Source organism: Solea senegalensis, linkage group LG4, assembly GCF_019176455.1.
Source record: "Solea senegalensis isolate Sse05_10M linkage group LG4, IFAPA_SoseM_1, whole genome shotgun sequence".
NCBI classification, from domain to species: Eukaryota; Metazoa; Chordata; class Actinopteri; order Pleuronectiformes; family Soleidae; genus Solea; species Solea senegalensis.
The window spans coordinates 12,050,010-12,062,087 of NC_058024.1; the positions used below are offsets into that span (position 1 = coordinate 12,050,010).

A 12,078-nucleotide genomic window follows, 5' to 3' on the forward strand; every position below is an offset into this window, starting at 1 on the left:
GTCAACTATTTTGATAATCAGTTTGAGTGGTTTTTTTTAATTAAAATAAGCTTTCAGCTTCTTAAATGTGAATATTTTCCAGTTTCTTTGCTCCATATAACAAAGAAATCATAAAAACTAATGAATTTTGGTTTGTGGATAAACAGATGAATCAGTTATGAAAATAATCATTATTTGCAGCCCTAAGTGGAATCGTTTTTGTTGGTCAAATATTCCCTCAGTACTTCAATTTGCCTGCACAGTGTGCCTGAACACACCACTTACCATATACAGCAGAACATTTGTAGTTTTAGAAACCCAAGTGATTTGTCAGTGTGGATCTGTCAGTTAACAAAACATCTCACTGACTGCAGGTCTTCCTAAAAAGTGACCGTGTCTCCAGGATGGTGCAGAGCGGCGGCTGCTCAGCCAGTGACTCCCGGGAAGTTTTCAAGAAGCATATAGAGAAGCGTGTGCGCAGTCTGCCTGAGATTGATGGCCTGAGCAAAGAGACGGTCCTGAGCTCCTGGCTTGCCAAGTTTGACACCATCTACCGTGGTGAAGAGGATCCCAGGAAGCACCAGCAGAGGATGACAGCCAGCGCCGCCTCTGAGCTCATCCTCAGCAAAGACCAGCTCTATGAGATGTTTCAGCAGATCCTGGGCATCAAGAAATTTGAACACCAACTCCTTTATAACGCCTGCCAGGTTAGTTTTGTTTTTAAATTATTATTATTATTTATTATGGAATAGATACAAAATCATTTTCTGATGTCCTTTTTGCAGCTATATTGTGACTTCATTGAATTTAGTCCCTGTTGGAGAGCAGATAAAAAAGCCTGTGTCACCAGAGTTGGATTTTCTGTGAAGACGACACTTTAATAAGAATGGGAAAGAAAGAGAGAAGTAGACTTTGTGTGTAAATAAATCGCCTGTGGTTTTGGCAATACTTCTAAAAGGCTTTCTGTAATTATCAGATTAATAATGTATGGATTCGGAGTCATTATCGTATATTTTTTATACTTTCCTTGGGTTTGAGGGCCACATTGTGTCTCTAATGTCCCAACTGTGGGAAAAAATTTTAAATTTAATACGATTTGACCAGGAGGATTACTGTCATTTATTTTACTTCACAAGGACAGTGAATGCCACAAACAAACCACAAATATTCACGCTACTTCCACATTTGTATTTAAAGAGATGGATGATCATCCCAATTGTGCCTCAACACAAAATCATGTTCACATACGCATCACTTTTGAAATTATGTATGTTTTTTAAACATCGAATGAAATGTAGCAAAGAAGCTACAAATCACACAAAACTGCAGTGAAGCAGCAGTTTTCTTATCAACCTTCAGTCATTGAAGTCCATCTGATTACTGGCCATGAGTGACAGTCTTCGCTGCATCATCCTGTCTTTAAGTTTATTTTTTACATCCAGGACATTTATGAGAAGGGCAATATGTGCTCTCCCTCACAGATAGTGACAGGAAGTTTCTAAAAGACATTTTGTGGGACAGCTCCGGTCGAACGGTTTGGAAATAAAATAAGAGAGGCACAAGGTTGAGATGGTTTAGATTGATTATTTTGGACAGAGGATGTTGAACATGGAGCTGCTGGGCAGGCGAAAAAGAGGAAGAGCACAGAGATGGTTTGTGGATGTTGTGAAGGAGGACATGAGGACAGTTAGTATAACAGAAGAGGACACAAGGGATAGGAAGCCGAAAGAAGACATGACAGTGACAGAATGGCAGTAGTATGATAATCATTTTGTAACATGGAGGTCTGGTGAAGTAATACCTTACCATTTCTACTGCTATGTGTTGCTCCGTAATAACAACAGAAACAACAAAATCATTTTATAGATATATTTTAAAAAGGTATAGGTATAGCATTGCAAGGATAAGTATTAGCAATGTAATGTCTTCACATGAGTCATATATGATAGTTACCATATGTGAAGTTGAAATACCTTGCTATTACTTACTACTGCTGATACTTCGCTATTCCTGTATACCCTCATTGCTATTCATTTATCATGTTTTTACCATACTGTGACATATCATTTAATCCAAAAAAGATGGGCTGAATCATAATTTTGAAACAACAGCAGCAGGGTGAAAATGTCACAGCAGGAGAGCAGTCAGGTGTGTGTCGGCCTTTTTTCTGCTTGTGTGGTAAACTGAACACGCAGATATGAACAGAGGGAGGGAACAATATGACAAAAGGATCCTGTATGCCAGGTACGAAACCAATGTAAAATCTGCTGCGGGATGGAAAATGAGTTATTAATATATGCAGAGTGTAATGGTAATGAGAGGGTAGAGAGCTGCGCTGTAAAGACAGATTGATGTGGTAATAATGGCGTCCAGTCGTGGGCAGCTGTATGCAGGCCTACAGGTACTCAGCCAGTCTTTTGTCAATGCTGTGTGTGTGTGTTTGCGTGCGTGCGTGTGTGGTGGGGCTTTTGCATCCTTTTATCTTTTCGCTCCCCTTTATTGTGTCACTCTAACATTGGCTGATGGAAATATTTGCCATGCATCTACAGCTGCTAGGACGTCCTCCTTTCCACTGTCCACTTTATTTTGTGAGTTCATCATATTTTTCAAAGCTGTATCCAGTCTGTGCACTTTTAACATAATGAATGATATTGCGTCTTATATTTTCTCAGACCAGGGTACATTTTCTTGACCTATTTAGATGAGAAAATACACATAAACAAAAAATGGGGCCTTCCTCTAAAGCGACAGAAGCAAGTGCACCAATAAATCCAGAGTATGACTGAAAACACAAAGACGTGCCCACGAAAACGTGCACAAGTGATTCTACTGCTCAGAAATGTAAATGAATGAAAATCGTCCCCGCCCGCCCCTGCAACGCTGCTGTGTACACACAAACACTCCTTCAGTCAGGTCTTATAGTACTTTTATTTTCAGATGAAGACACAAATTATGTTACTTTGTTTTTCCTTCATGAAGACCAAAAAGAGTCTAAGACAAATCGACAACATTTACGCTCTGCAGATCTAAGAAATGTCTTGCTTTTTTAATACCATAGCCTCTCTTTTCAGCACATATACACCCACCAGGTGTCATTTCATCATTGCCATTTAAATTTATCTTCAGGCTTATCTTTCCATGTGAGACACAAGATGATTTTTTTCTTCTCTTGTCATGGACAGTTGCCATTTCTGGAGTGATCACTGTGAATTAATGAGCTGTAAGCTGTAAATCCGCCGCCGTCTGTTGCAACCAGTTCTGAATGGAGACACAGGGGAGGGAGCTGTAGGTGTTGGATGTAGCATAGAGGTTGTTGCTCTGCAATCGTGATGCTGCCGTGCAATCTTGAATGAATCCATCATTTGCATATGGATTGTTTTCATTCATGAGTCCATATCATTTGTTCTGCTGCTCTTTGGATTTGACCAGCAACTGTGCAGTGTTCTCCTCAGCCATATGAGTTTGATCTTAGGGGACATTTGTACTCATTTACTGTAAATTGTAAGAGGGTGCGTGAGGCACTTTCTGATTGTATTTTAGGAGGAAGTTTCCACTTTTCTGATTTGTTATTATTTTTCTCTTGGTCTTGCTGTAAATGTGCTGTGAACTTCAACGTTAAAGTGCATAAAAGATTCACTTTGTCATGTGCAAACGTGTCAACATACATACAATATGTTTGGAGGACAAGGCTGGCTGGTTGACGAAGTTAGTCGACTGATTTTGTTCAAGGTGTTTGTGCAATCATGTTTTGGCCAAAACAAAGCTGGAGGCAAGATTCAAGATTCAAGATTCAAGAAGTTTTTATTGTCATTATGAGGACATAATGACATTTTTGCAGAGACTCCCGGCTTGAGGTACACAATAAAATAGCAAAAATAACGAAGGACTTAACATTTAAATAGACATAACGAAAGGCTTAACCCTTAAATAAGACCCGACAAAAGACTTGACATTTAAATAAGACACAACAAGAGACTTAACACTTAATAAGAGACAACAAAATGTAAAACCCAACAAAATATAAAAGTACAGCGTGTGCAAAGTGTGTGTGGCTGCTTTTGTGTGTGTTGGGGGGTGGGGGTGGGGGGGTGTAGAGAAGTAAGAGGTAGTAAGCTTTCAGACTTCAGTGAAAAAACAGTAGCTGCTCTGATGTAGGGTCTCTTGCTATTGTGGTTGTCTTCTTTGAAATTAGCAGGTGAAAATGTTAACTTTCTAGTGTTTCCCCTACCATGGCACACAACAGTGCAGGAGTTAGCACTGTTCTCCCAGTGTGTGTGTGTGCGGCTCATAACCTGTCCAGGCGGCCTCTTGCCTATTTGCCATCAGTGATTGACTGCATACCCCTACCCTGCAATCCTCCCAACAATTTGTGTAGATAATGATACTCTACTGCAACTGGACATCCCGACCCTCAAAATGGCATGTACATGTCGTATGGCCTCGTCTTTTACTTCATTTCCTTGTGAGTCTATGTTGTGCTTTCACTGTCTTTTATTAGAATGTCTTCATGACCGCATTGTCATACCCCTTCACAACAGACATGTGTGTGACCTCAGGACTCCTTACAGTATCCTGTGAATGACAGCACAGAGTGCAGAGGTCACAGATCAAATGCAATAACCACTCCCGATCATAACATAGCAATTTTGTACATTTCCTCTATGAATAAACAAGTCAAATAGGTATTCAGTTATTAAACTGCAAGTATATTCAGTGTACACCTTTGTAGCAGCATGTTAGACTCTTAAGCAGCTGGGTGATGGTGCCTTTTTATACCATTAGCAGGTGACCTAACAACACAATTTCTATGAATAAACACATTTTAAACAAACATTTTTAACATGTTTTTACACATTTGCATATTGTTTTTTTTTATTAAATTAAATTAAAAAACAGTCACAATTAAGATGAAAAATATACCTGCAATTAAGAGCACATTAATGTTTTTTAAAAAAGTGTCTAGTGCAATTACTGTGCAATATTAGACAAAATGTTAAAAATGCAATAAAACCACAACCCAATGTTACATCAAGGTTCATCAGTTCTCTCTTGGGTCTCTTCAGAAAACTGAGTACAGAGAAATAACAGATGACAGAGGAAGACGACAGACTGAACTGTATAAACAAAGATGGTGATTAGGAGGAGGCAGACAGGATGGGAGGCCCAAGCATTACAAGAAACAAAAGGGACTTCCACTAAATGAGCTGTGTGTTCACCAGTTATCAGTGCGCAGTGTAAATATTGGCTTCTTGTCGGAGCTGCTTTCTGCCTAATAACTGCCCATTAAAACCCAACAGTCAGAATCATAGTTAAATAACTCATCTCAATCGAGGCGTACGCTTACTCCATAATGGTGTTTCATAGGGAGAGAAGACAACTGTAGTTTCAGAGGCGTTAGGTAAACAGTTCTTCAAACTCAAAGTGGAATAATTCTACAATATGACAAAGTACCGACAGAGGTATGCTGAGGGGAAAGATAATATGACTTTTTGGATGTTTTACGTCTCTACAAGCTTCAAATCCAAAACCGCCACAGAAAACTGCACAATCCCATGGTTCTCAAACTGTGGTACGCAAGCTTCCCCTGGTGGTACTTCAGAAATCAGAAATACTGTTCTACTGTATATAACAGGACATGTGACAGGAGTGGAGCTGAAGATTTTTGACTGGAAAATTAAACAAATAGCAAAGTAATCATAATAATGAGCAAATTATCTTATTTGGAATAAATCTACCTCCTATCCTCCTAACCTCTTATTTCATGAGCAAATCCCTGCACTACCTGAGATCTGTAAACATCCATTTTTTCTGCCCAAGTCAACGTCTCGACTTGGGTACATACGCAGAAGGCTCAGGCTGTGTATGTGCATCCTAGAGATGACCCCAGCTGGAACAGTGAAGCACAGATGCAATTTACAGCAGCTTGAATGGGATTTGTCCTCTTCTTCTTTCTTCTTCTTGTTGCCTGTAGCTCAGTTCAGCTGCTTTTGAAGAAGAGACAGACAGAGAGCTCTCCGCCCCACATCTTTCAAAGCAACATGGTACTGCCCTCATTAGAGGAATTTCCACTGTCTGGCCCACGCACAATGGACCTTTTGCTAAATGTCCCTATAGTTTAACCCAAGATACATTCAGATTAAAGTGTTCCTTTATTGTTCTTCAGGGAGAAGTAAATACATATTCATGTCTCAAAATTAGTTTTTGGATTCAATTGTTAAATCAGCAATGACATTATCATGTCACAAACGTGTAAAAATGTCTTTCAATACAGATTTTTCTAGAAAGTATAAATTAGTAAACAAACCCACTCATATGAGGCTAAAGCTGGAGCCCCACTGGCTTTGTGTGCAGTTTATTACGCGAGATGCAGACATGCCATTCACACAGGGGGTGTGTCTGCTGCAGAGCTGCATCCATGTTCTATTTTTAGGGTTTTGCATTTGGAAATTATCATAAAACATATTTTTAAATCCTGCTCTGTAATCAAGTAAATGCCAGGACTCTTGTCCCGTCGGTTTCCCAAATATTTCCCAAATGGATTTAGACGACTGAAAGACTAGAGTGCTTCTACTCTGACACAGAAGCAGGATATGTGTAATGTGTTTGTGACATATACGAGAAAAGACTCTGAGACTGTGGTGAGAAAGATCACTGTTCAGCTGTAAAACGTGTGTGGGTCCTGGAAAAATAAATAGACCTAGTAGTTTAGAAGGGGGACACATGGCTCCGGTACATCTCAGGCCCGGGAGAGTGGCTTCTCAAATTACTTAATATGAGTTCGTAAATGAGAAGCAAGCGATTGTGTGATGCTGACTCGCTGCACACGCATCCATTATGGCCCGAGACCATCTTGAGAAGCCACAGAATCCACAGGAGGAAAGAAGACATGTCCAAAAACGTAACTCCTTTTTTACTGCTGTAATGACCATCGAAAAATGACACCATCCACATTAATAATTGGTCCCCTCTAAATGCTTGCTTTGCCACTGTGATGAGGTTTTCGCTAAAATATGACTCCATTAATCCATCAAGTTTTTAAATGAAGAAGGGCTTATTTTGAGGAAAAAGTACCCCATGTTCTAACTGGCGTCTTTATGACTGACCAAAATAATAATCTGGAACTGCTTGACACTTGAAAGCTTAAGTTTATTATTTAGACTTCATAAACACTGATGTATAAGGAAATATCACAAAGTAACACACATGTCACCAGTTAATCTGACAGTTTATATCCATCTCACCGTGTCCGTCTTGAACTCTTTTGGCTGAAATGACTATTTATCTATTGGCATCATTTCTTGTATTCTTACAGTGTGTAGGTTGCAAGTATAGCAGGTCTCATACAAAAATGACGACAGGATGTTATTCTTAGCGAATTGATTCAATGAACTGGCTGGGAGCTTTATTTAGTATAATTGTGACACATTGTGCAGGTAACTTCTGTAGTTATATAAGCACAGATACTGAGGAACTGAAAATACTGCATATGTATGTAACTGAGCATATCCTGCATCATTCCCAGTCTCACCTCTCACATTTGTGAGGAAATTACAGATCAGTCTGCGGCTCCTCTTGGTGAAATATCACCTTGTGTGTAATCAGGTTAGGTTAAAACCCACATGCCATTTAAAATTTCTCATCTCTTTCTACATACACACCTGTTTGCAGTCAGTTCATTCTTCCTGACATCATTAATTCTGTTTTCCACTGTCACATCACTATTTCATACCAGGTTGCAAAAAAAGTTCATATAGTCCATATCCATGGTTCTCAAACAGTGGTCTGTGTACGTGGTGTTACAAAAAAAAAAAATCAAGTTTGAACAAATATTGCAGGATGTTTTGCTGCTTTGAAGGTTTTCAGATGTCCCCCCCCCACGCACACATAGACATGAAGACATTGTTTACATTCATGACAGCTGAAACACGAGTTCAAACAGGACAGTGAAAGCCTCAAATCAGCAAATGAGATGATTGTTCTCTAACAAACTGCACACATCATGAAAAGCAGCGAGGTCAAAAAGCGCTGCACATATGTCTTTTGATGATGAATGTGCCTTTGGCAACAGTGATGGCTGGAACACAGTAGACAAATTGAATTGTCGGCCAGCACAGCGGATATGTAGTGAGGGCAGAACAGAGAGCTTCTTTCCCTTTTATCAGATGGGTTTTAGTCATTAAGGCTGTGGTGAAGTCTGCATCTCCCTGAAAGCCTCAAAACACAAAACACACAAGCATTGTGAGTGCTGAACTAATTAGTACATGAATCAGTTGAAAGACAATCAGTGAAAATTTCAGCAATCAGTTCAGTCTCAATTGTATTTGAGTGGATACAAATGTTTAAGACAAAACTGGTAAAACAAAAATAAACATGATTTGAATCAGTCCTAGACCGGTTCCTAGAATTCATCAACAATAACTAGTTTAAGGGTCAGGCTCGTAATCCCTATGATTGTCCTTTAACTCTTGAAGTTCCCAACTGGTAAAAGTTACAATTTAAACTATACTTTGATTTTTGACCATGTACCAAAACAACATTTTTGTCAGCCGTCATGCTAAATTGATAAACTAAGTTATGTGGTCACTGACAGCATTTATCTCGATGTTCTTCAGTCAAAAATTGTGGCTATAGACATTCAGGTTTTATTTAAGAGTTGAATCTTGACTCTTGAATATTCGGATTTGTGTGGAGTGCTTTTACTTTGAAACATGAACAGGATGTGCTGCGTTTGAGAGATCATTTTCATCGTAATTTTTTTTCTCTGACAATCATGCGGTTTGTGTGAAAAATAGAGATCTAGTACCCAAAAGACTCATGCAGCTCAAACACGAGGAGATTCGCGGGAGACGTAGGTCTCATTAGTTTACATTTGTGCCTGCGTGAAAAGACGAGCCAGAGCATGGCGCACCCACCCAGTGTGAAACCAGCCTCATTGGTACTACACGGTACTCAGCCTGATGCTCTGCTCAATAACAAGTTTTGTGACCCGCAACTAATGGCCCCTAATTAGCACATGAGTTGAAGACGGCAGTTGCCAGGTGTGACAGACCTCCACAATAAGTCAGTAAGACATGAATCTGCTGAAAATCTGTTCTGACTGTGCGACTATGCAAGCTTCCCCAGCCAATCAGAGACCAGGACAGTGTGATGTCAGGTGAGAGCCAAACAGGAAAAGACATGAAACTGAGCTAAACGAAGCCTGATATCATGCACCGACAACACATACCAGTTTAAGGGTAGGCGGGCTTGTGCAAAATTTGTACATGCATGTGTAAGAACAATAGAACATAAGTTTCCTCTTTGCTGTTTTTATCATTTCTTTCTTTTTTTGCTATTAAGCAACAAGCTGAAATGTGACAACGCAGTTTCACAACGTGTGAGACTGATTTACGCCTCTAAAAATGAATCGTTTCACTTTCGCTGCACTTCTTTGCTCATACATATTCAACAACATTTTATTTTCAGTGTTCTTTTGAATGTAAATCAGTTGTAACTAAACCAGTACATTATAATAAATTATGTACCAGAGTACCCTCCAATGATTAGCTATTGATCTGCATAATTATGTCAGTGTTTTATCTATAGTTGCCCCTTAAAATAAACAACTGCTGTTAAAAAAAAGATGACGGCACAGTGAGAGTGAAATGGTCCAGGGCTGGTGCAGCCCCAGCTTCCGCTCACCCTGTGCAACTGTTCTGAACCAGATAAATATCTTTTACCAAATCTGATTCAGAGCCAAAATACAGCTGCAAAGGCATTACTCTTCTGTTTACCACAGACTGGCTGTTTGTCCTGCAGCATTTCCAATTTGTCTGAGTAACACAAGGTAAGGTTGCAAATGTGAGCCTGCAATTTTCCACAGCTTTTTCCAGTTTAAAGTTGTTTTCTTCTCACTCCGTTTAAAGCCTCTCCCAGCTTGCTGTTCCTGAAAGGGAAACAAAACATGGCAGGGGGCGGGATGTGTGCTGTGGCTGGTAATCCCCCTCAAATATACATTATTGTTGTGAAACCCCTGAATTCTCTGTGCATATTTGTTCTGATAACACAAATGTTCGAGGTGAGACCAAATAACCCCCAGTCCCTAGAAACATCTTCACAGTTAAATTCTTGTGTTTGACCTCAGCACCACCAGTGTGCGAGAATACAGATGCAGAATGTCTATTGATGACATCGTTTACGTAAGCACCAGACACACACGCACAAACGTGTGCAAACACTCACTAGTGCCCTTTATCTCCTTGTGTGTCGTTGCCATGGCAGCTGTACACAGAGGCTACCGCTTGTCACCATCCCCCTTCCTTTGTCATGCCAACTGTTGTCCCCTTTGTCTGAATTAAGGGCGAGTGATTGCTCTTCTTTTAATCACTATCAGGGTTTGGGGGCATTAATCCATCCAGAGGAGATATTGGAGAGAGGAGGACAGATTTAGGAAGGATGAAGCTTTTAGTTTGATCAGATGTTAAAGGTTGATGCTGATGATGGAGGTCTATCAGTATTTTTAGTTAGAGTGTAAATGTTGGGAGCAGGTGGAATGGACACATAGCTTTATTGTCAACCTGATTTGGAAAAAGCCTTGCACTCGTCAAAGTGGCCAACAAACTACAGGTATAAACTGGTCTCTACCAGTAGCTAAATGGTCTGTATTTATAGAGCACTTTTCTGATGACCACACCAAGCTGCTTTACAGTTGTGCCATTCAGCCACACTTTCATACAAGCACATTTTCTATCACTCATCTTTCATACCCACACACACGCTGCTAGCCTCGTCGACAGGAGCAACATGGGGTCAAAAACTGGTTCCGCCTTTCAGACAGTTCCTCCAATCATCATGCAGAAGCCCAGTGTCCACGGCTCCAGAGAAGCTGAGTTTCTGTGGAAGTGACATTTTTGCTGCAAAACAACTTTTCTGTGCCATCCCATAGAGAACAGTTAAAGCTGAGCTTCAAGTGGTTTCAAGTGGTCTGTCATCCGTGATAAACAGCCAATTATGAATTAACTAGTGACACGCTCTACTGTAATTGCGTTCTAGCTTGAGTTTAATATTGAATTTTAAATGCAACACAGTACCTGCTGTCTTGGAGTGATCGCCACTGGTCTCTACAGACCTGTTCACAGGTGATTCATTTTAAGATATCATCATGGTTTGGCCCATTTTTGCACCTCAGAATTATGTGAGCAAGTTCTGCATCTGCAGTGGCTGTGCCTTCAGTGCACATGCCGCACGCACAAACTGAAGAGTACATGGTTTTGATTTGGTATATGTACCCTCCTAGTTTATCGTTGTAATGATGGTTATAACAGGAGGTGCAGGGCCCCAGTGTGATTTCTGCTCGGGCCAAAGATGTCATTTGTCACTTTATAATTTGACTGAGACACGCTGAGGTGTCATCACTCCTCTCCTCTTCCTCTCCTACAATATGGCAAACAGTCTGTATTTATATAACACTTATCTTCTCTTGCAAACATGCAAAGCAATTTGCAGTTTTGCCATTTACATGTTCTCATATACACTGTACATCCATTCAGCACATCTATATACAGTAAATGAAGTATTGCTGAGGTAGACGTTCTAAAGAAATGATCCAGAATGGGAATATATAAATAATCTGTCGATTATTTCAAGTGATCTAATTGCCGTGGGTGATCTGCAGTCTTGTCTTGAAGTCTCTGAATGACACCACGTTTGAATTTAAATGACATGGTGACCATGGCAGGTTAAAACAAATATCCTCTGACTGTTCCGTTTTAGGGGTCACATGGTGGTGTAGTGGTTAGCACTCTCGCCTTGCAGTGAGAAGACCCGGGTTCGAGCCCCGGTTGGAACAAGGGCCTTTCTGCATGGAGTTTGCATGTTCTCCCCGTGTGTGCGTGGGTTCTCTCCGGGTTCTCCGGCTTCCTCCCACAGTCCAAAAACATGCAATGTGGGGAATAGGTAAATTGGACACTCTAAAGTGACCATAGGAGTGAATGTGAGAGTGAATGGTTGTTTGTCTCTAGCTGTGTGTGTGGCCCTGCGATGGACTGGCGAACTGTCCAGGGTGTACCCCGCCTATCCCCCGATGAAGCTGAGATTGGCACAGCACCCCCCGCGACCCTC

The 12,078-nt window shown here is 40.5% G+C and overlaps 1 protein-coding gene across 22 annotated transcripts in view; it reads left to right on the plus strand.

Annotated features, from left to right (window-relative positions):
* The window catches only part of cadpsa (Ca2+-dependent activator protein for secretion a), a 123,629-nt gene that overhangs the window by 26,508 nt on the left and 85,043 nt on the right, over nt 1-12,078 (plus strand). For all 22 annotated transcript variants that reach the window (XM_044023615.1, XM_044023619.1, XM_044023623.1 and 19 more), the window contains exon 3: nt 354-686. In XM_044023615.1, the coding sequence (XP_043879550.1) occupies nt 354-686 (333 nt within the window). The remainder of the gene's footprint in view (nt 1-353; nt 687-12,078) is intronic.